Here is a 24,104-nt window from a genome sequence, read left to right as displayed (position 1 = left end):
ACGCACCTGCATTTGCCTCGTCGAATCACGTCACGTTAGCCATCGCTACACTCGAAGGGAGATCCCCTCGAAGGTATGAAGCCATATGGAAAATCCAGAGATGCTTCAAGTGGTGCTAAACTGCATTAATTCTATGGTGTAGACGCACCTGCATTTGCCTCGTCGAATCACGTCACGTTAGCCATCACTACACTCGAAGGGAGATCCCCTCGAAGGTATGAAACCATATGGAAAATCCAGATATGCTTCAAGTGGTGCTAAACTGCATTAATTCTATGGTGTAGATGCACCTGCATTTGCCTCCTCGAATCACATCACATTATCCATCGCTACACACGAAGGGGAGATCCCCTCGAAGGTATGAAATCCAGAGATGCTTCGATGCGCAACACACTAAGCCATGGCTGTTCAAGTGGTGTTAAACCGCATTAATTCTATGGTGTAGACGCACCTGTATTTGCCTCCTCGAATCACGTCACATTATCCATCGCTACACTCGAAGGGGAGATCCCTTCGAAGGTATGAAATCCAGAGATGCTTCGATGCGCCACACACTAAGCCATGGCTGTTCAAGTGGTGCTAAACTGCATTAATTCTATGGTGTAGACGCACCTTCATTTGCCTCGTCGAATCACGTCACATTATCCATCGCTACACTCAAAGGGGAGATCCCCTCGAAGGTATGAAATCCAGAGATGCTTCGATGCGCAACATACTGAACCATGGCTGTTCAAGTGGTGCTAAACTGCATTAATTCTATGGTGTAGACGCACCTGTATTTGCCTCCTCGAATCACGTCACATTATCCATCGCTACACTCGAAGGGGAGATCCCCTCGAAGGTATGAAATCCAGAGATGCTTCGATGTGCAACATACTGAGCCATGACTGTTCAAGTGGTCTTAAACCGCATTAATTCTATGGTGTAGATGCACCTGCATTTGCCTCGTCGAATCACATCACATTATCCATTGCTACACTCGAAGGGGAGATCCCCTTCAAGGTATGAAATCCAGAGATGCTTCGATGCGCAACACACTAAGCCATGGCTGTTCAAGTGGTGTTAAACCGCATTAATTCTATGGTGTAGACGCACCTGTATTTGCCTCCTCGAATCACGTCACATTATCCATCGCTACACTCGAAGGGGAGATCCCCTCAAAGGTATGAAATCCAGAGATGCTTCGATGCGCAACACACTAAGCCATGGCTGTTCAAGTGGTGTTAAACTGCATTAATTCTATGGTGTAGACGCACCTGCATTTGCCTCGTCAAATCACGTCACATTAGCCATTGCTACACTCGAAGGGGAGATCCCCTCCAAGGTATGAAATCCAGAGCTGCTTCGATGCGCCACACACTAAGCCATGGCTATTCAAGTGGTGTTAAACTGCTTTAATTCTATGGTGTAGACACACCTGCATTTGCCTCCTCGAATGATGTCACATTATCCATCACTACACTCGAAGGGGAGATCCCCTCCAAGGAATGAAATCCAGAGATGCTTTGATGCGCCGCACACTAAGCCATGGCTGTTCAAGTGGTGTTAAACCGCATTAATTCTATGGTGTAGATGCACCTGCATTTGCCTCCTCGAATCACGTCACATTATCCATCGCTACACTCGAAGGGAGATCCCCTCGAAGGCATGAAACCATATGGAAAATCCAGAGATGCTTCGATGCGCCACACACTAAGCCATGGCTGTTCAAGTGGTGCTAAACTGCATTAATTCTATGGTGTAGACGTGCCTGTATTTGCCTCCTCAAATCACGTCACATTAGCCATCGCTACACTCGAAGGGGAGATCCCCTCGAAGGTATGAAATCCAGAGATGCTTCGATGCGCAACACACTAAGCCATGGCTGTTCAAGTGGTGCTAAACTGCATTAATTCTATGGTGTAGACGTGCCTGTATTTGCCTCCTCGAATGACGTCACATTAGCCATCGCTACACTCGAAGGGGAGATCCCCTTGAAGGTATCAAATCCAGAGGTGCTTCGATGCGCCACACACTAAGCCATGGCTGTTCAAGTGGTGATAAACTGCATTAATTCCATGGTGTAGACGTGCCTGTATTTGCCTCCTCGAATCACGTCACATTATCCATCGCTACACTCGAAGGGGAGATCCCCTCGAAGGTATGAAATCCAGAGATGCTTCGATGCGCCACACACTAAGCCATGGCTGTTCAAGTGGTGTTAAATCGCATTAATTCTATGGTGTAGATGCACCTGCATTTGCCTCCTCGAATCACGTCACATTACCCATCACTACACTCGAAGGGGAGATCCCCTCGAAGGTATGAAATCCAGAGATGCTTCAATGCGCCACACACTAAGCCATGGCTGTTCAAGTGGTTGTAAACTGCATTAATTCTATGGTGTAGACGCACCTGCATTTGCCTCCTCGAATCACGTCACATTAGCCATCGCTACACTCGAAGGGGAGATCCCCTCGAAGGTATGAAATCCAGAGATGCTTTGATGCGCAACACACTAAGCCATGGCTGTTCAAGTGGTGCTAAACTGCATTAATTCTACGGTATAGACGCACCTGCATTTGCCTCCTCGAATCACGTCACATTAGCCATCACTACACTAGAAAGGAGATCCCTTGAAGGTATGAAACCATATGGAAAATCCGGAGATGCTTCAATGCGCCAGCAATGCGCGAGCGACAGAGACATGCGCGAGACACCTTCAAATTACTGTGCAATTCCATTCACTGGTGAGTTCACAAGATGTGTCCACACCGTCGAATTAACACACTTTGATGCCACTTGAGCTGCTGCGGCTCAATGCTATGGGGCCCTGGGAGTTGTAGTTTGATGCACTCTTTGGGAAAGAAGGCTACAGAACTTGGAAAACTACATCTCCCAGGATGCTATAAAATTGAGTGATGACAGTTCAAACTGCATTAATTCTATAGTGTAGGTGCAGACTGTGACTGGATGTACACTTCCATGTAATACAGCTTGAAACTGAATTATATAGTTAGTGTAACCCTATAGAATGCAGTTCAATGCAGTTAAACTAGATTATATGGGATTACACTGACCACATAATGCAGTTAAGCGACACTGACCAAATAATGCAATTCAACCACAAGATATGGGGCTATACTGACCATATAATGAAATTCAACTGCAATATATAGTGTTATATTGACCATATAATGCAATTCAACAGCAATGTATGGGGCTATACTGACCATATAATGCAATTCAACTGCAATATATGGTGTTATATTGACTAAAATGCAATTCAACTGCAATATAGGAAACTACACTGACCATATAGTTAATTTGCAATGTATAGGGCTATACTGACCATATAATCCAATTCAACTGCAATGTATGGGGCTATACTGACCATATGATTAAATTCAACTGCAATATATGGTGTTATATTGACTATATAATGCAATTCAACTGCAATATAGGAAACTACACTGACCATATAGTTAATTTGCAATGTATAGGGCTATACTGACCATATAATCCAATTCAATTGCAATGTATGGGGATATACTGACTATATAATGTAGTTAAGCTGCAATGTATGGGGCTATACTGACCATATAGTGCAATTCAACAGCAATATATGGGATTACACAAACCATATAATTCAATTCAACGGCAATATATGAAACTCCACTGACCATATAATGTAGTTAATTTGCAGTATATGGGGCTATACTGACAATATAATTCCATTCAACTGCAATATATGAAACTACACTGACCATACAATGTAGTTAATTTGCAAAGTATAGGGCTATACTGACCATATAATGCTATTCAACTGCAATATATGGGGTTACAGAAACCATATAATTCAATTCAACTGCAATATATGAAAGTACAGTGACCATATAATGTAGTTCATTTGCAATGTATAGGGCTATACCAACCCTATAATGCAATTCAACTGTAATGTATGGGGCTATACTGACCATATAATTCAATTCAATGGCAATATATGATATTATATTGACCATATAATGCAATTCAGTTGCAATATATGAAACTCCACTGACCATACAATGTAGTTAATTTGCAATGTATAGGGCTATACTGACCATATAATGCAATTCAACTGCAATGTATGGGGATACACTGACCATATAATGTAGTTAAGCTGCAATGTATAGGGCTACACTGACCATATAATTCAATTCAATATATGCAATTCAGTTGCAATGTATGGGGCTATACTGACCATACAATGTAGTTAATTTGCAATACATAGGGCTATACTAACCATATAATGCAATTCAACTGCAATGTATGTGGATACACTGACCATATAATGTAGTTAAGCTGCAATGTATAGGGCTACACTGACCATATAATTCAATTCGATGGCAATATATGATATTATATTGACCATATAATGCAATTCAGTTGCAATATATGAAACTACAGTGACCATACAATGTAGTTAATTTGCAATATATGGGGCTATACTGACCATATAATGCAATTCAACTGCAATGTATGTGGATACACTGACCATATAATGTAGTTAAGCTGCAATGTATAGGGCTATACTGACCATATAATTCAATTCAATGGCAATATATGATACTATACTGACCATACAATGTAGTTAATTTGCAATATATAGGGCTATACTGACCATATAATGCAATTCAGCTGCAATGTATGGGGATACACTGACCATATAATGTAGTTAAGCTGCAATGTATGGGGCTATACTGACCATATAATGCAATTCAACTGCAATATAGGAAACTACACTGACCATATAGTTAATTTGCAATGTATAGGGCTATATCGACCATATAATGCAATTCAACTGCAATGTATGGGGCTATACTGACCATATAATGCAATTCAACTGCAATGTATGGGGCTATATCGACCATATAATGCAATTCAACTGCAATGTATGGGGCTATACTGACCATATAATGCAAATCAACTGCAATATATGAAACTACACTGACCATATAATGTAGTTAATTTGCAGTATATGGGGCTATACTGACCATATAATTCAATTCTACTGCAACGTATGGGGCTATACTGACCATATAATGCAATTCAACTGCAATGTATAGGGATACACTGACTATATAATGTAGTTAAGCTGCAATACTGACCATATAATGCAATTCAACTGCAATATATGAAACTACACTGACCATACAATGTAGTTAATTTGCAATATATGGGGCTATACCGACCATATAATGTAATTCAACTGCAATGTATGGAATTATACTGACCATATAATGTAGTTAATTTGCAATGGCAATATATGGTATTATATTGACCATATAATGCAATTCAGCTATAATATATGAAACTATACTGACCATACAATGTAGTTAATTTGCAATATATAGGGCTATACTGACCATATAATGCAATTCAACTGATCTCACAGCATTGAGCCATGGCTGTTCAAGTGGTGTTAAACTGCATTAATTCTACAGTGCAGATGCACCTGCAGAAGCCGACGAAGCAGATGCATTTTTGATACTCGCTCGGTTTGTAAACTCAGCGCATGAGAAAATGGATTTTTCGAACGAGACAATGGCTGTAATGTATTATATACTGTCTTTTGGGAATCCTATGCAGCTTGATGGATCAGAACTAGGTCTCTGAATTCTTCTTGGAAGCAAGTACGCGTTCCTTTCGGTTTCCTTGCGTTCGGAGGGATGCAAAATTAAGATTAAGGCCCGCTGCAGGATGTATGGCAACCCTTAAGTGGATCTGTCCAGCGTCGGCTTGCGGCGGAAGGCAGAGGCGGCTGCCTCATCTCCCAAGCTTGCCGAGATGACTACGTGATCCATGTGCCTTGGCCTCAAATGCTCCTAAAGCCCTGGATGCGGAGCGATAATCTGCTAGGCAACAGGGGTGGAGGGAAGAGCAACGGAGACGGGATTTTGACAGCTCCGTCCCTGAACATCCCATGGAACGAGAACGCTCCCATTTCTGCCAAGTCGGACTCCTCTAAGGACCATTAAAGCGGGAGCTGGACCCAAAATAAGGGGGTTAAGATACGTCTACCCTTTCCCTTCATATATATATTGCATTGCTTTTACTGTAACAGTAAAAACAACAACAACAAGCCAGTAAAGGTGGTCCCTGTGGTGATCGGCACACTGGGTGCAGTGCCTAAAGACCTTGGCCTGCACTTAAAAACAATTAGCGCTGACAAAATTGCCATCTGGCAGTTGCAAACGACCACCCTGCTCGGATCTGCGTTCAATATGTGTTGGAGCATGCAAAAATCTGTTGGGGAGTGTGTTAACTGAAAAATGCAAAGCACGAAGCTGATTGCTTGGGCCTGACCCAGATGCTAGCTGAGCCTGGGACTTTTGGCAACAGTTACATGTTTTAAGTTTTCTGTTCAGAAGCTTGCTAGATCTATAAACCCTATTTTCCATCTGTCAGCTGCAAAATGCCACCCTGCTCGAATCTGCATACAATATTTGTTGGAGCATGCAAAAATGTGTTGGGGAGTTGATTGGTTGGGCCAAACACGAGGAAGAACTTCCTGACTGTGAGAGCTGTTCAGCAGTGGAACTCTCTGCCCCGGAGTGTGGTGGAGGCTCCTTCTTTTGAAGCTTTTAAACAGAGGCTGTTCTTCTCTTTTTCTTTCCCTTCCTCTTTCTCTCCTTTCTTCCTTCTCTACATCTTCCCTTACTTCCTTTACTTTTTGCTTCCATCCTTCCTATTCTTTCCATATCTCCCTTTTTTCTCCTTCTTTTCCTCCTACCTTCGCTCCCTCTTTCCTTCTTTTCCCTCTTTCTTTCCTTCTTTCCTTCCTTCTCTACCTCTTTCTTTTCTTCCCTTTTTCTTTCCCTTCCCCTGTCTCTCCTTCCTTCCTTCACTACCTTGCTTTCCTTCCTTCGCTTTTTGCTTCCATCCTTCCGTCCCTCTTTCCTTCCCTACCTTTTTTCTCCTTCTTTCCCTCCTTTCTTCACTTCCTCTTTCCTTCCTTTCCTTTTTTTCTTCTCTCCTTCCTTCCTTCTCTATCTTTCCTTTCTTCTCCCTTTTTCTTTCCCTCCCTCTTTCTCTCCTTTCTTTCTTCTCTACCTCTTCCCTTCCTTCCTTCGCTTTTTGCTTCCATCCTTCCTATTCTCTTTCCTTCCCTCCCTTTTTTCTCCTTCTTTCCCTCCTTCCTTCGATTCCTCTTTCCTTCCTTTCTTTTTTTCTTTCCTTCTCTCCTTCCTTCATTCTCTAGAAGGAAGAAGGAGAAGGAAGAAGATGAATAAGGAGGAGAAAGAAGGAAGAAGAGGAAGAAGATGGAGAAGGAGAAAGAAAGAAGAGGAAGAAGGAGAAGAGAAGGAAGAAGAGAAAAGGAGGAAGGAGAAGAGGAAGGAGAAGATGAGAAAGAAGGAAGAATAAGTGGAGAGTGAAGAAGAAAGAAAATAGGAAGAAGGAGAAGAGAAAAAAGGAAGATGAGAAAAGCAGGAAGAAGAAGAGGAAGGAGAAGACGAGAAAGAAGGAAGAATAAGTGGAGAGGGAAGAAGAAAGAGAACAGGAAGAAGGAGAGAAGGAAAAAGGAGAAGTGAAAGAAGAGAAGAAAGAAGAGGAAGAAGATGGAGAAGGAGAAAGAAAGAAGAGGAAGAAGAAGAGGAGGAGGGAAAAAAGAGGAAGAAGGAAGAAGAGAAAAGAGGGAAGGAGAAGAGGAAGTAGTAAATGAGAAAAAAGGAAGAATAAGCGGAGAGGGAAGAAGAAAGAGAACAGGAAGAAGGAGAAAGGAGAAGAGGAAGAAGAGAAGGAAGAAGATGGAGAAGGAGAAAGAAAGAAGAGGAAGAAGAAGAGGAGGGGGAAGGAGAAGAGGAAGAAGAGGAGGAGGAAGAAGAAGATTAAGGAGGAGAAAGAAGGAAGAAAAGGAAGAAGATGGAGAAGGAGAATAAAAAAAGAGAAGAGTAAGAAGAAGAGGAGGAGGAAAAAGAAGAGAAAAAAGGAAGAAGAGAAAAGGAGAAAGGAGAAGACGAGAAAGAAGGAAGGATAAGTGGAGAGGGAAGAAGAAAGAGAACAGGAAGAAGGAGAGAAGGAAAAAGGAGAAGAAGAAGATGGAGAAGGAGAAAGAAAGAAGAGGAGGAAGAAGAGGAGGAGGAAAAAGAAGAAGAGAAAAAAGGAAGAAGAGAAAAGGAGGAAGGAGAAGACGAGAAAGAAGGAAGGATAAGTGGAGAGGGAAGAAGAAAGAGAACAGGAAGAAGGAGGGAAGGAAAAAGGAGAAGAGGAAGAAGATGGAGAAGGAGAAAGAAAGAAGAGGAGGAAGAAGAGGAGGAGGAAAAAGAAGAAGAGAAAAAAGGAAGAAGAGAAAAGGAGGAAGGAGAAGACGAGAAAGGAGGAAGGATAAGTGGAGAGGGAAGAAGAAAGAGAACAGGAAGAAGGAGAGAAGGAAAAAGGAGAAGAGGAAGAAGAAGAGGAGGAGGAAAAAGAAGAAGAGAAAAAAGGAAGAAGAGAAAAGGAGGAAGGAGAAGACGAGAAAGGAGGAAGGATAAGTGGAGAGGGAAGAAGAAAGAGAACAGGAAGAAGGAGAGAAGGAAAAAGGAGAAGAGGAAGAAGATTGAGAAGGAGAAAGAAAGAAGAGGAGGAAGAGGAGGAGGAGGAAAAAGAAGAGGAAGAAGGAGAAGAGAAAGAAGGAAGAAGAGAAAAGGAGAAAGGAGTAGAGGAAGGAGAAGACGAGAAAGAAGGAAGAATAAGTGGAGAAGGAAGAAGAAAGAGAAAAGGAAGGAGAGAAGGAAAAAGGAAGAAGAGAAGGAGAAAGAAAGAAGGGGAAGAAGAGAAAAGGAGGAAGATAAAGAGGACAATAATTACGATTCGGAAGCATTGAGGACAATAAATTTAATGGTTGCGGACATCATACACATTTGCACCTACCAAATGCAAAAAATAAGTCATAAACAAGGGGAGATCAGGGCAGGGAAAAGGAAGCACACAATTGCACACACATACACACACACTCACACACACAATTCTAACCCAAAATGGGGAGGGGAGAGAAAGAGAAACGGCCTGAGATTCGGGGCTGGTCGGCTGGGATTGGAGACGACACATACGGTCATATGCGAGACGCATCTTCGGATGTTTACTATGCAGGGTTAGTATTATTATTATTATTGTTGTTTTCCATATTTTTCTCCGCACAACATCTGCTTCGTAATCCCTTCGTTTCGTCTCCCAACGGTGGGCGGGCTTTGTGAGTTTCCCCCCTTTGTGTCATTCCCTTACGTAAATTCTTGTGCATACAACGGCGTCGGCCCCGAAAGTCTGGAAAAAAAGAGAAAAACAAAAGTATTGTTGAAGGCTTTCATGGCTGGAATCACTAGGTTGTTGTAGGTTTTTGGTGCTATATGGCCATTTTCTAGAAGCATTCTCTCCTGACGTTTCGCCTGCATCTATGGCAAGCATCCTCAGAGGTTGTGAAGGAAGAAAAAGAAGCTAAGAAGGAGAAGAGGAAGAAGAGAAAGAAGAAGAAGAGTAAGGAGGAGAAAGAAGGAAGAAAAGGAAGAGGATGGAGAAGAAGAATAAAAAGGAGAAGAGTAAGAAGAGGAGGAGGAAAAAGAAGAAGAAGGAGAAGAGAAAGAAGGAAGAAGAGAAGGAAGGAGTAGAGGAAGGGGAAGACGAGAAAGAAGGAAGAATAAGTGGAGAAGGAAGAAGAAAGAAAATAAAGAAGGAGAGAAGGAAAAAGGAGAAGAGGAAGAAGATGGAGAAGGAGAAAGAAAGAAGAAGAGAAAAGGAGGAGGAAGAAGAGACAGGAGAAGATGAGAAACAAGGAAGAATAAGAGGAGAAGAGGAAGAAGAAAGAGAAAATGAAGGAGAGAAGGAAAAAGGAGAAGAGGAAGAAGAGAAGGAAGAAGAGGAAGAAGAAATGAGAAGGAGAAAGAAAGAAGAAGAAGAGAAAAGGAGGAAGAAGAAGAGGCAGGAGAAGATGAGAAACAAGGAAGAATAAGAGGAGAAGAGGAAGAAGAAAGAGAAAATGAAGGAGAGAAGGAAAAAGGAGAAGAGGAAGAAGAGAAGGAAGAAGAGGAAGAAGAAATGAGAAGGAGAAAGAAAGAAGAAGAAGAGAAAAGGAGGAAGAAGAAGAGGCAGGAGAAGATGAGAAACAAGGAAGAATAAGAGGAGAAGAGGAAGAAGAAAGAGAAAATGAAGGAGAGAAGGAAAAAGGAGAAGAGGAAGAAGAGAAGGAAGAAGAGGAAGAAAATGGAGGAGAAAGAAAGGAGAAAGAAGAGTAAGAAGAAGAGGAGGAGCAAAAGAATCAGGAGAAGAGGAACAAGGAATAATAATAATAATAATAATAATTATTATTATTATTTTGTGTCGCTTTCAGTGGCTACTGCCCAAGAACTCAAGATTGGAGGATATTAAGGTCCATTTGCATTCCCTACACTACTGAATGCCCAGGAATCACGAATATAAATCAGTTACGAACCCATAACTCTGAGTTGCACTTTGGTAATTGAACGAGATGAAGAGCGGCCTTCTCCAGCCACAAAGATGTCAAAATCATGCCCCAAATTTTGCTGGAACCAATGCTCGCCTGAGCTTGGAAATACTGAACGAGATTGAATGAGATGCTCCCAAGCTTCGGTGTGTTAGACTTTGGAGAAAAGGAGGGCGAGGAGGAGACCGAAGGCCGGAAATGAAAGCCTGATTCGACCGCAACCGTGTCTTAAAAGGGAGATCAAAGGCCTCCGAAGGGTCCCTTGAACCTTCCTCGCCTGCCGTGTTCAATTTCACCCTTGATAGAAATGTTCGCTCGTCCGCCCGCCCATTCGCCGCGAAGCCTCGCCAACTTTAATCCAGCGTGGCGTGAACCTCGGCTTTTTTACCTTTGCTTTATGTTTTTTCTCCCTTGGGTCAAATGGCTTGCCAATTTCCCTGTCCCAGATAGACCGACTCTTGACTCCGGTCATAATTGATTTGAAGACACCTCTCACCTGCTTTGGTGTGATCTTTGAACCGTGAAAAATTGCATTTGCAACTGCTTATATACACTTGCTTTCATCGCGGAGGAATGCTTCGCTTTGAAGCATTTGCACTCTCGCATGAAGTATGCTAAGCCGGCGTAAGAAATGCTCCCTGGTCCACCCTTGTAACTCTGTTGCAATGTACTTTCTGCAAAAATGTGGAATCTGTTTTCATATATATACTAGCTTGGGTTATTAGAGAAAGTGGATAATGGGGGTTCTGTATGTCAAGTTTGGTCTTGATCTGTCATTGGATGAGGGTCGCAGTGGTTTCAGTAAGTGAGTGAAGATACTGGAAGTCCCATCATCCATGGTCCATCCTCCTTCAAACTGCAGTACGATGTAGAGTGGGTCATAGGGGCTCTGTATGTCAAGTTTGGTCTTGATCTGTCATTGGATAAGGGTCGCAGTGGTTTCAGTAAGTGAGTGAAGGTACTGGAAGTCCCATCATCCATGGTCCATCCTCCTTCAAACTGCAGTACGATGTAGAGTGGGTGATAGGGGCTCTGTATGTCAAGTTTGGTCTTGATCAGTCATTGGATGAGGGTCGCAGGTTTCACTAAGTGAGTGAAGGTACTGGAAGTCCCATCACCCATGGTCCATCCTCCTTCAAACTGCAGTATGATGTAGAGTGGGTCATGGGGGCTCTGTATGCCAAGTTTGATCTTGATCAGTCGTTGGATGAGGGTTGCAGTGGTTTCAGTAAGTGAGTGAAGGTATTGGAAGTCCCATCATCCATGGTCCATCCTTCTTCAAACTGCAGTACGATGTAGAGTGGGTCATGGGGGTTCTGTGTGCCAAGTTTTGGCCTGGTCTGTGATTTGTAGGGGCTACAATGTTCTGTGGGAAGTTAATCGGGTGAAGGTACTGCAAATCCCATCATTTGTGGCCCATCCTGCCCGAAACTGCACCAGGTTGTCAAGTGGGCCATTGGACCTCTATGTGCCAAGTTTGGTCCTGATCTGTCATTAGTGTGGGCTACAGTGCTCTAAGGAAGTGAGTTAAAGTAGTGCAAGTCCCATCATCCATGGTCCATCCTCCCTCAAACTGCACCAAGATGTAGAGTGGGTCTTGGGGGGGGGCGGTCTGTGTGCCAAGTTTGGTCTTGTTCTGACATTATTGGGGGCCACAAGGTGTTTTGGACTTCAACTCCCACCATTCATTGTAGGTACTATTAAGACTATTAAGATACTATCGATAGCTAAGCTTGATTGAGTGATTGAGTTATAGCTGATTGAGAAATTAAAGATTGAGATATTATAGATAGATACTGAAGATTGAGCTTTGAAATACTATAGATAGAAAAGACTATTGAGAAACTGATTTATATAGATATAGAAAGAGAGACTTCATTGCTTTATCTCCAGAACTAACCATGAGCATAGATAGGGAAAGACCTGGTCTTTCTAAAAAGTAACAGCTTAGGGTTAGGGCGAAAAGATTCCAGGATCTCTCTGCCTTCTGAGAAAAAGTTAACTCAGTGACTGGAGGAGAAGGAAAAGAAAGAATATCTCTATGGTTTCACCTATTGACTGTTCTGTTTGTAACCTCGATAAGCTGTGCCAAGTCTGCAAGGACTTTGAAGACTAAATATCCCTCTCTTGATGTTCAAAACCCTTAATGGCCTCAGTTGCTGAATATCTGAAGCTTCTAAAAAAAGACACCTGCAGTTCACTCAGACATAGAGAGAAGCACATCTTAGCTTTATTTTTATAACGTCTGGGTGTAACGGCACAGTATCGAAGGCCACTGAGAGGTCTAGTGGGACTTAGGCGATCCCTCGTTGGACGAGTAAGATGGTCTTCCATCATGGGTTTCCTTGTGGGTCCGCATGTGGCTGTGGAGCCCTATTCTTGCTCTGCATCTTCTTCCGCAGTGAGGGCATTGGTTTCCAGGTGGAAGGCGGTCCCAGTTGGGGTTGGCTTGACGCGCCTTCCTCCTGGCACGCTTCTCTCTTTCACCCTCCACTCGTGCCTCCTCGAATTCTGCAGCACTGCTGGTCACAGCTGACCTCCAGCTGGAGCGCTCAAGGGCCAGGGCCTCCCAGTTCTCAGTGTCTATGCCAGAGTTTTTAAGGTTGGCTTTGAGCCCATCTTTAAATCTCTTTTCCTGTCCTCCAACATTCCGTTTTCCGTTCTTGAGTTCGGAGTAGAGCAACTGCTTTGGGAGACGGTGGTCAGGCATCCGGACAACGTGGCCTGTCCAGCGGAGTTGATGTTGGAGGACCATTGCTTCAATGCTGGTGGTCTTTGCTTCCTCCAGCACGCTGACGTTTGTCCACTTGTCTTCCCAGGAGATTTGCAGGATTTTCCGGAGGCAGCGCTGATGGAATCGTTCCAGGAGTTGCATGTGACATCTGTAGACAGTCCACATCTCACAGGCATATAGCAGGGTTGGGAGGACAATAGTTTTATAGACAAGCACCTTAGTATCCCTACGGATGTCCCGGTCCTCAAACACTCTCTGCTTCATTCGGGAAAATGCTGCACTTGCAGAGCTCAGGCGGTGTTGTATTTCGGCGTCGATGTTGACTTTGGTGGAGAGGTGGCTGCCAAGGTAGCGGAAATGGTCGACATTTTCTAATGTTACACCATTAAGCTGTATCTCTGGCATTGGAGAGGGGATGGCTGGTGACTGCTGGAACAGCACTTTGGTTTTCTCGATGTTCAGTGACAGGCCAAGCTTTGTGTATGCTTCTGCAAAGGTGTTAAGAGTGGCTTGTAGATCTTCTTCTGTATGCGCACAGACGACATTGTCATCAGCATACTGGAGTTCTATAACAGATGTTGTTGTGACCTTGGTTTTGGCTTTCAGTCTGCTGAGGTTAAATAGCTTGCCGTCTGTCCGATAGATGATTTCCACTCCGGTGGAAATTTCCTCTCCCTCTTCCTCTTCCCACCGGAGAGGTCTAGTAGAATCAACAGGGACACACTCCCCCTGTCTAGTTCCCGGCGTAGATCATCTACTAAGGCGAACAAGGCTGTTTTGGTACCATGTCCCGGCCTAAAGCCAGACTGTGCCAGATCTAGATCATCCATGTCTTCCAAGAATCCCTGGTGTTGCGAGGCCACCACACGTTCCAGGACTTTGCCCAAGAAAGGGAGGTTGGGAACTGGCTGAAGGTTGTTCAATTGAGTGGGGTCCAGTGATGGTTTCTTCAACAGCGGTTTTATTACAAGGTTCTTGTGGGTTTTTTCGGGCTATAGAGCCATGTTCTAGAGGCATTTCTCCTGACGTTTCACCTGCATCTATGGCAAGCATCTTCAGAGGTGTGAGGTCTGTTGGAAGTAGGAAAAATGGGTTTATATATCTGTGGAATGGCCGGGGTGGGGCAAGGAGCTCTTCCCTGCTGCAGTTAGGTGTGAATGTTTAGCTGATCACCTTCATTAGCATTTGAAGGCCTGCCTGAGCCTGGGAAAATCTGTTGCTGGGAGGTGTTAATCTGTGCCTGGTTTTTTCCTCTCTGTTGTTTAGCTGTTATAATTTTAGAGTTTTTTAATACTGGTAGCCAGATTTTGTTCATTTTCATGGTCTCTTCCTTTCTGTTGAAATTGTCCACATGCTTGTGGATTTCAATGGCTTCTCTGTGTAGTCTGACATGGTGGTTGTTGGAGTGGTCCAGCATTTCTGTGTTCTCAAATAATATGCTGTGTCCAGGCTGGTTCATCAGGTGTTCTGCTATGGCCGACTTCTCTGGTTGAAGTAGTCTGCAGTGCCTTTCATGTTCCTTGATGCGTGTCTGGGCCTTGCTGCGTTTGGTGGTCCCTATGTAGACTTGTCCACAGCTGCATGGTACACGGTAGACTCCTGCAGAGGTGAGAGGATCCCTCTTGTCCTTTGCTGAACGTAGCATTTGTTGGATTTTCTTGGTGGGTTTGTAGATTGTTTGTATGTTGTGTTTCCTCATCAGCTTCCCTCTGCGGTCAGTGGTTCCCTTGATGTATGGCAGGAACACTTTTCCTCTGGGTGGATCTTCATCTTGACTCTCGTGGCTTGTTCTTGGTCTTGCAGCTCTTCTGATGTCTGAGGTGGAGTCTCCCTTGGCCTGGAGAGCCCAGTTGAGGTGGTTCAGTTCATCTTGGAGGAGGTGGGGTTCACAGATTCTTTTTGCACGGTCTGCCAAGGCTTTGATGGTGCTTCTTTTTTGACTTGGGTGATGGTTGGAGTTTTTATGTAGATATCTATCTGTGTGTGTGGGTTTTATTACAGCTTGTTTTAAGCTCGAAGGGACGCATTAACCATCACCTTCACCCACCTTGCCGAATTCCCTCTGGCTTTCCTTTATCAGCCAGGATGGGTCTAGGATGCATGTGATAGGCCTGTTGCAATCCAGAGCAGGGAACGAGGCCCTACTATCCACCACACTTGACTGTGAAAAACAATCCTTTTTTACTGAAGAAAAATGGTTACAAAATAAAGGAAAAATGCAAGTCAAAAGCCACAGCAAAATCAGCAAACATGAATTTAAATGGACAAAACAAAACCCAAAGCCACACTGTAAAATACTGGAACCTGTTAGCAATCCACTAACCGTACTTGATATCCTAGAAATCTTTCAAGACCATGGCCAGGGAAACCGGGAGAACTGCCAAGGTCTTCATCAATCTGAAACGATGCCTGAACTGAGAAAGTCAGCCCGGCGGAAGGCACTTAAAGCCGAGGAATTGGTTCCGTGAACCGCCCCTCTGCTTTGAAGCCGTTGTTTGTATTTCTTTTAATCGGGAAGACCTTCGCAAGCTGAGTGATTTACTTCTGTCTTGCAAAATCTGGCCCCTTCTGTTCTCATTAAAGTTACCAGGTGCAGAAGGGAGTGAAAGGTCATGGCTTCCCTCTAAAACATTCTCATGAACACTGGTACTTTCATTTTCCAAATCTACAGAAGTTCCTTCCTCACTAATTTCAGGAACATTGGCATTTTCCAAACCTACAGAAGTTTCTTCCTCACTAATTTCAGGAGCATTGGCATCAAGAGGTACATTTTCATTAGCATCAGTAAATATATTTTCATTAGCATCAGGAGGAACAAACAGAAAATCAGGTTCAAGTTCAAACTCAGGCTGAACCCCAACAAGGCCTCGCTTCTCCAAGGATCTTTTGTCCACATCCTCAAGCTGCACAGATTGAAACGAATCCATTAAAACCGGACAAGTAGATGCTCGTGCTACATCCTCAGAGACTGCCGTTAACATGGGGTTGAAGCCAGAGCGGATCAAAGCAACTTTGTCAGCAAAGAACTGAGCAAATGCTTCACAGCGGGCTGCCGAGTTGTCAGGGATCCCATCTTGAGAGATGGGATTCAACAGTCATAGAATCATAGAATCAAAGAGTTGGAAGAGACCTCATGGGCCATCCAGTCCAACCCCATTCTGCCAAGAAGCAGGAATATTGCATTCAAATCACCCCTGACAGATGGCCATCCAGCCTCTGTTTAAAAGCTTCCAAAGAAGGAGCCTCCACCACACTCTGGGGCAGAGAGTTCCACTGCTGAACAGCTCTCACAGTCAGGAAGTTCTTCCTCATGTTCAGCTGGAATCTCCTTTCTTGTAGTTTGAAGCCATTGTTCCGCATCCTAGTCTCCAGGGAAGCAGAAAACAAGCTTGCTCCCTCCTCCCTGTGGCTTCCTCTCACATATTTATACATGGCTATCATATCTCCTCTCAGCCTTCTCTTCTTCAGGCTAAACATGCCCAGCTCCTTAAGCCGCTCCTCATAGGGCTTGTTCTCCAGACCCTTGATCATTTTAGTCGCCCTCCTCTGGACACATTCCAGTTTGTCAATATCTCTCTTGAATTGTGGTGCCCAGAATTGGACACAATATTCCAGGTGTGGTCTAACCAAAGCAGAATAGAGGGGTAGCATTACTTCCCTAGATCTAGACAAAGCGACTTTGTCAGTGACTTTGTCAGCAAAGAACCGAGCAAATGCTTCATAGCCAGCTGCCGAGTTGTTAGGGATCCCATCTTGAGAGATGGAATTTAACAGTCCTGTGACTACTTGAAATAGCTCTGCCAGACGGTTCTTTGCCAACGCAATATTGGCTGCAAAGAAAGATTTCTGTGCAGCTTCTATTGCTGCAGCGTATGCCTTTAAGTGGGCATTCAGTCGTGCTCGATTTGATTCGCTAGCCTTTTTCCGCCACACGCACTCTAGACTCCTCTTCATTCGCTTCATCGCTGCCAACTCCTTGTTGAACCAAAGAGAAGGTTTAGGTCGGCTACTCGAGAGGGGACGTTCTGGAGCAATCGTGTCTACTGCCCTAGTCATCTCCTTATTCCAGAGCGAGGCAAGAGCATCAACAGGATCACCTACTGAAGTGGCGGAGAATTCCCCAAGAGCCATCAGGAATCTGTCCAGATCCATAAGTCTCCTGGGGCGGACCATCTTAATGTTATAGTTCATCCACATCCAGAGAGCACTGTGAACCCAACCAACGATGAATCTGGATCGAACTTGGAGCACAAAATGGCCTGCTTTAAATACTGGCGGAGTTTGGAAGAAATTGACCTTGTGTGTTGGGAGTTATAGTTCACCCACATCCAACCAATAATGAATCTGCATCAAATTTGGCACGCAGAATGATCTACTTTAAATACTAGAAGGGTTTGGAGGGAATTGTCCTTAGATGTTGGGAGTTATAGTTCACCCACAATCAAGAAGCCAACTGTTGATGGATCTGGACCCAACTTGGCACACAGACCCAACATGACCAACTTTGGAGAGTGGTGGCATTTGGAGGGCAATGACAGGCAGTGATGGGAGTTGTAGTTTACTCACATCCTTATGCATTTTCTAATGGTTCCATTCATAAAAAAATCCAAAAACCAAACGATGAGTTTTTCCTAATATGAAGGCAGAATATGGCTCAGGAGCTTGGAGAGGCCAAATGTTGCGCTGGATTCCTCAAGCTGGAACCGACCTGTAGAGTTTAGATCACCGAAAATGTTTCAAAGGTCATGCTAAAACTTACCAAAATGAGCTCATCGCCCACCAGTTCCCTCGTCCAGTACGTCTTGGGCCCGTCTCCATCCAGAAGGGTTTGCTTGCAGTAGATCTTGTTTTCGTTCTCCCAAGTGGCTAAACTCTGCAAGAGTCCCCAAAAAGAAGTGAGTTAATGAGATGCCTCCTTCTGCTAGGCGAGATCCTTTCATTAAGGGGACATCTACACCATCAAATTAATGCAGTTTGACACCACTTTGATTTCCTTGGTTCAATTCTAAGGCAACTTGAGTGTTGTAGTTTGGAGAAGCACTCGCCTTGGAAGAGAAGCAGCCAACAATTGCCACAAATCAAGAAAAGGGGGGATAGAAAGGTGGCGTGCAAAGGCAATAAATAAATGGGTGAGATATAGGGAGGAGGGAGGGAGGGAGAGATGGATAGATAGATAGAAGAATAGATAGAAAGATATATGATAGAAGATAGAGTTGATAGAAGATAGATGATAGACTAGATAGGTAGACAGATGATAGAAGATCCATTGATAGATAGATGATAGAAGATAGAGGGATGATAGAATAGATAGACAGATAGATGATAGAAGATAGGTAGATAGGTAGATAAGTAAGTGGATAGATGATAGACAGACAGATAGATAGATAGATAGATAGATAGATAGATAGATAGATAGATAGATGGATGGATGATAGAAGAGATGGATGGACGGATGGATGGAGAGAGAGATAGACAGACAGATAGATAATGATAGAATAGGTAGATATATAGGAAGACAGATGACAGAGAATAGAAAACAGAGAGGTGATAGATAGATGATAGATAGATAGATGATAGATAGATAGATAGATAGATAGATAGATAGATGATAGAAGATAGATGATAGAAGGATAGATTGTTAAAAGAAAGAAAGAAAGATGATAGAAGATAGATGATAGAAGGATAGATAGATAGTGGATAGAAAGATAGAAAAAAGATAGATGATCGGAGATAGATAAATAGATAGAAAGGTAGAGATAGATAGTGGATAGAAAGATAGAAAAAAGATAGATGATCGGAAATAGATAAATAGATAGAAAGGTAGATAGAAAATAGAGGGATGATAGAAACATAGGCAAACAGATGATAAATAGATGATAGAAGAGATAGATAGATAGATAGATAGATAGATAGAGGGGGGGGAGAGAGAGAAAGGCAGACAGACAGACAGACAGACAGACAGACAGAAAGGTAGGTAGGTAGATAGATAGATAGATAGATAGATAGATAGTAGATAGATAGATAGATAGATAGATAGATAGAGATAGATAGATAGATAGATAGATAGATAGATAGAATGATAGATAGAAAGAAAGAAAAATTGATTGATTGATAGAGAAAGATAGAAAGTAGACAGACAGGCAGATAGATAGATAGATAGATAGATAGATAGATAGATAGATAGATAGATAGATAGAGATAGAGAGAGAGAGAAAGATAGAAAGATAGAAAGAAAGATAGAAAGAAAGAAAGATAAATTGATTGATTGATAGAGAGAAAGATAGAAAGATAGAAAGTAGATAGATAGATAGATAGATAGATAGATAGATAGATAGATAGACGGATAGATAGATCTCAAACATAGCTAATGGGAAATGCAGTCTGGGGACCCCAAAAACTCCCTCAGGCTTGGGTTTGAGGGATTTTTGGGGGGGGGGGTCCTGCTTTGCCCTCCATAAACCCCAAACCCGAACGAGAAGGACCCCCAGGCCTGCTTTCATATCCGCCGGCTTCCTTGGCGCCTTTCCGTGGTTCTCCCTGAGCGTCCCACATCTCTTGTTTACAAAGGCTTTTAGCATGAAAAATGCATCCAGTGCCACATTGCATCTTGTCAAGAGGCCGTAAGCACCGTTTGGCTGGAGACACCAGTCAAGATTAAGAGGATAGCCAAAGAAAGAAAACTACAACTCCCAGGGTGCCATCCTATTGAGCCATGGCAGCCCAAGAGGTAGATAACGAGCCCACAGTAGATAACGAGGGATATTGGCAATTGCAAGCCATGGATTTCCACTTTTCGAAATCCCATTTAAGCAAGCCAATCCCAATTGATAGTAAACAGCAAATCCAATAGTATGAGGGTTGAATGAAAAGTAATACCTCCATGTTCATAACTCCTCAACAGATGGCAGTATTGGTATGCGACGGCAGGTACTGGCTTGTTCAGTAGACTCTCCTCTACAGCCCCATTTTGGTGGGAAGCCATTGAAAGGTTTGTTCTGGTACGGCTGTACCAGGAGCCCCAACTTCCTTTTCTTTCTTTGAGTATTTGCATGTATTCCAAAGTGACATCAACTACCTGAACCAGTCACAGCCTGGCTTCAGGCCTGGCCATGGCACCGAGACGGCTTTGGTTGCCTTGGTGGGTGTTCTCCATAGGGAGCTGGACAGGGGGAGTGTGACCCTGTTGGTTCTCTTGGACATCTCAGTGGCTTTCGATACCATCGATCATGGTATCCTTCTGGGACGACTCTCCGAGATGGGCCTTGGAGGTTCGGCTCTGTCGTGGCTCCGGTCCTTCCTGGAGGGTCGATCCCAGATGGTGAAGCTGGGAGACACCTGCTCGGACCCCTGGCCTTTGACCTGTGGGGTCCTGCAAGGCTCTATTCTGTCTCCCATGCTCTTTAACATCTACATGAAACTGCTGGGAGTGGTCATCTGGAGTTTTGGAGTTGGGTGCCATCTCTATGCAGATGACACACAACTCTACTACTCTTTTCCACCTAACTCCAAGAAGCCCCTCGAGTGCTAGACGAGTGCCTGACCGCTGTGGCTGTCTGGATGAGGACGAACAAGCTGAAGATTAATCCTGACAAGACAGAGGTCCTCCTGGTCGATTGTAAGCCAGACCGGGGTATAGGGTGGCAACCTGTGCTGGACGGGGTTGCACTCCCACTGAAAAAGTTACGGAAAATGAACACGTCAAGCTACTCTGGGACTTCTGAATTCAGACAGACAGAGTTTTGGAGCATAATGCTCCTGGCCTCACAATCATGTTAAAAAAACAAAGTATGGATTGTTGATGTTGCAATCCCGAGTGACAGTGGGATTGAAGAGAAACAACTGGAAAAGCTGACACGATAGGAGGATTTAAAGATCGAACTGCAAAGACTCTGGCACAAGATGATCCCAGTGGTGATTGGCACACTGGGTGCAGTGCCTCAAGACCTTGGCCTGCACTTAAACACAATCGGCGCTGACAAGATCACCATCTGCCAGCTGCAGAAGGCCATCATACTGGGATCTGCATGCATTATTCACCGATACATCACACAGTCCTACACACCTGGGAAGTGACTGACGTGGGATCGAATACAGCAGTGTCTGCTGTGGACTCATCTTGTTGTGTTCCAAATAATAATAATAATAATAATAATAATAATAATAATAATAATACTCCTAGACACTTGGGAAGTGTCTGACGTGTGATCCAATTCAACAGCCAGCAGAGTGACCTTGTTTGCTGTGGACTCATCCTGTTGTGTTTGAAATTATAATAATAACAACAACAACAACAATAATAATATACATCACATGGTCCTAGACACTTGGGAAGTGTGTGACATGTGATCCAATACAACAGCCAGCAGAGTGTCTGCTGTGGACTCATCTTGTTGTGTTTCTAATAATAATAATAATAATAATAATAATAATAATAATAATAATAAGGCAGCAGATCACAGGAGCTGTCTTCATAGACCTGTCAGTGGCTTATGATACTGTGAACCACCGCCTCCTCCTGAGAAAAATGTATAATATCACAAAGGACGACCACCTCACCCGTCTCATAGGAAACCTGCTACAAAACAGGAGCTTTTTTGTTGAGTTCCAGGGCCAGAGAAGCAGATGGCGCAAAGAGAAGAACGGCCTGCCTCAGGGGAGCGTGCTTGCTCCATCCATGTTCAACATCTACACAAATGACCAGCCACTGCCAGAAGGGACAGAGTTTCATCTATGCTGATGATCGTGCCATTACCGCTCAAGCAGGGAGCTTTGAGATGGTAGAACAGAAGCTCTCCAAAGCTCTAGGTGCTCTTACTGCCTATTACAGGGAAAACTAGCTGATCCCTAATCCATCTAAAACACAGGCATGCGCCTTTCACCTTAAGAACAGAGAAGCATCCCTTGCTCTGAGGATCACCTAGGAAGGAATCCCACTGGAGCATTGCAGCACACCCAAATACCTGGGAGTCACTCTGAACCGTTCTCTGACCTACAAGAAGCACTGCCTGAACATCAAGAAATGATATTGCTAGAAACAATATCATATGAAAGCTGACTGGCACAACCTGGGGATCACAACCAAACACAGCGAAGACATCTGCCCTTGCGCTATGCTACTCTGCTGCTGAGTATGCATGCCCAGTGTGGAACACATCTCACCACACTAAAACAGTGGATGTGGCTCTTAATGACACATGCCGCATTATCACTGGGTGTCTGTGCCCTACACCACTGGAGAAATTACACTGTCTAGCCGGTATTGCACCACCTGACAGGAAATAGCAGCCAATAGTGAAAGGACCAAGGCAGGGACATCTCCAGCTCATCCCCTGTTTGGGTATCAGCCAGCACGTCAATGACTTAAATCAAGAAATAGTCTACAGAGACATTTGCTGGAACACCTCAGCAAGCAAGAGTCCAAAAGTGGCAGGCTCAAACCCAGAACTTCAACTAATGGCTGATACCAAATGAGAGACTCCCCCCTGGGCACACAGAGGACTGGGCGACTTGGAAGGCGCTGAACAGACTGCGCTCTGGCACCACGAGATGCAGAGCCAATCTTAAGAAATGGGGCTACAAAGTGGAATCCTTGACATGCGAGTGCGGAGAAGAGCAAACCACTGACCACCTGCTGCAATGCACCCTGAGCCCTGCCACATGCACAATGGAGGACCTTCTTGCAGCAACACCAGAAGCACTCCAAGTGGCCGGAGACTGGTCAAAGGACATGTCTGGTTGCTACTGACATGATAAATAAATAAATAAATCTTGTTGTGTTTCAAATAATAATAATAATAATAATAATAATAATAATAATAATGATGATGATGATGATTATGAAGATTATGATTATGATAATGAACGATACCCTCAAGTGGGAATTCTCATACACTCAGGAAAAGAGGGAAACACCCCTCAATCGGCTCCTTGAGAGCCGAGGATCCGTTTGCGCGCATCTTTCCCAACGTTGGAGCATTAATGTCTGAGATATGCTTGTGTGAGAAGAAGAAGAAGAGCCAGATGGAAAAGGGATTTGTGAAGCGACAGAGATATTGGGGACATGATGAATGAGGCGGGGATGATGGAAACCCAGGGTTTAGAGAGTGGGGGCGGGTGCCGTTGTCCTATTTCGGCGCTTGCTTGACTATCGGGACCAGAACGGAGAGCTTCCGCGATGCCACGCTTTTGAGGTTCCACTACGAACATCACACGGTTCGAATCCCGGGGTTCGAATCACCACTTGGTTGACCTTATAATTTTCAGAAGCGACTTGAGAAACTGCAAGTTTGCTTCTGGTGTGAGAGAATTGGCCGTCCTCAAGGACATTGCCCAGGGGACGCCCGGAGCGTGGTGGAGGCTCCTTCTTTGGAAGCTTTTAAGCAGAGGCTGGATGGCCATCTGTCAGGGTTGATTTGAATGCAATATTCCTGCTTCTTGGCAGAATGGGGTTGGACAGGATGGCCCATGAGGTCTCTTCCAACTCTTTGATTCTATGATTCTATGTTTTATGATCCTTGTAGGAGGCTTCTCTCATGTCCCTGTGTGGGGAGCTGGAGCTCACAAAAGGAGCTCATCCGCGCTCTCCCCAGATTCTTATATACAAATCATACTCTCCAAAATGAACACCTCCTCCTTCCCTTTAATTAAACCAGTGTTAATCAACCTCCCTAATTCCGCGACCCCTTAATACAGTTCCTCATGTTGTGGTGATCCTCACCACAACATGAGTTTGGGCATTGATCTTGAGTCTGAGAGTTGTAGTTCACCTACATCCAGAGAGCACTGTGGACTCAAACAATGATGAATCAAAGAGCATTCTCCACCAATGATGGAATTGAACCAAACTGGGCACACACAACTCCCATGAACAACAGAAAATACTGGAAGGGTTTGGTGGGCATTGGCCTTGAATTTGGGAGTTGTAGTTCACCT

The 24,104-nt window shown here is 43.9% G+C and overlaps 1 protein-coding gene across 1 annotated transcript in view; it reads right to left on the bottom strand.

Annotated features, from left to right (window-relative positions):
* Positions 1-8,823: 8,823 nt before the first annotated feature.
* CRABP1 (cellular retinoic acid binding protein 1) overlaps positions 8,824-24,104 on the bottom strand; it is a 28,090-nt gene continuing 12,809 nt past the window's right edge. Inside the window, exons 3-4 of the mRNA XM_060755745.2 lie at positions 17,932-18,045; positions 8,824-9,264 (exon numbers count right to left, since the gene is read on the bottom strand). Coding sequence (XP_060611728.2) covers positions 9,214-9,264; positions 17,932-18,045 — 165 coding nt within the window. The 3' untranslated portion in view covers positions 8,824-9,213. The remainder of the gene's footprint in view (positions 9,265-17,931; positions 18,046-24,104) is intronic.

Source organism: Anolis sagrei, chromosome 9 (genome assembly GCF_037176765.1).
Source record: "Anolis sagrei isolate rAnoSag1 chromosome 9, rAnoSag1.mat, whole genome shotgun sequence".
Classification (NCBI taxonomy): domain Eukaryota; kingdom Metazoa; phylum Chordata; class Lepidosauria; order Squamata; family Dactyloidae; genus Anolis; species Anolis sagrei.
This window is presented reverse-complemented; position numbering and strand designations above follow the sequence as displayed.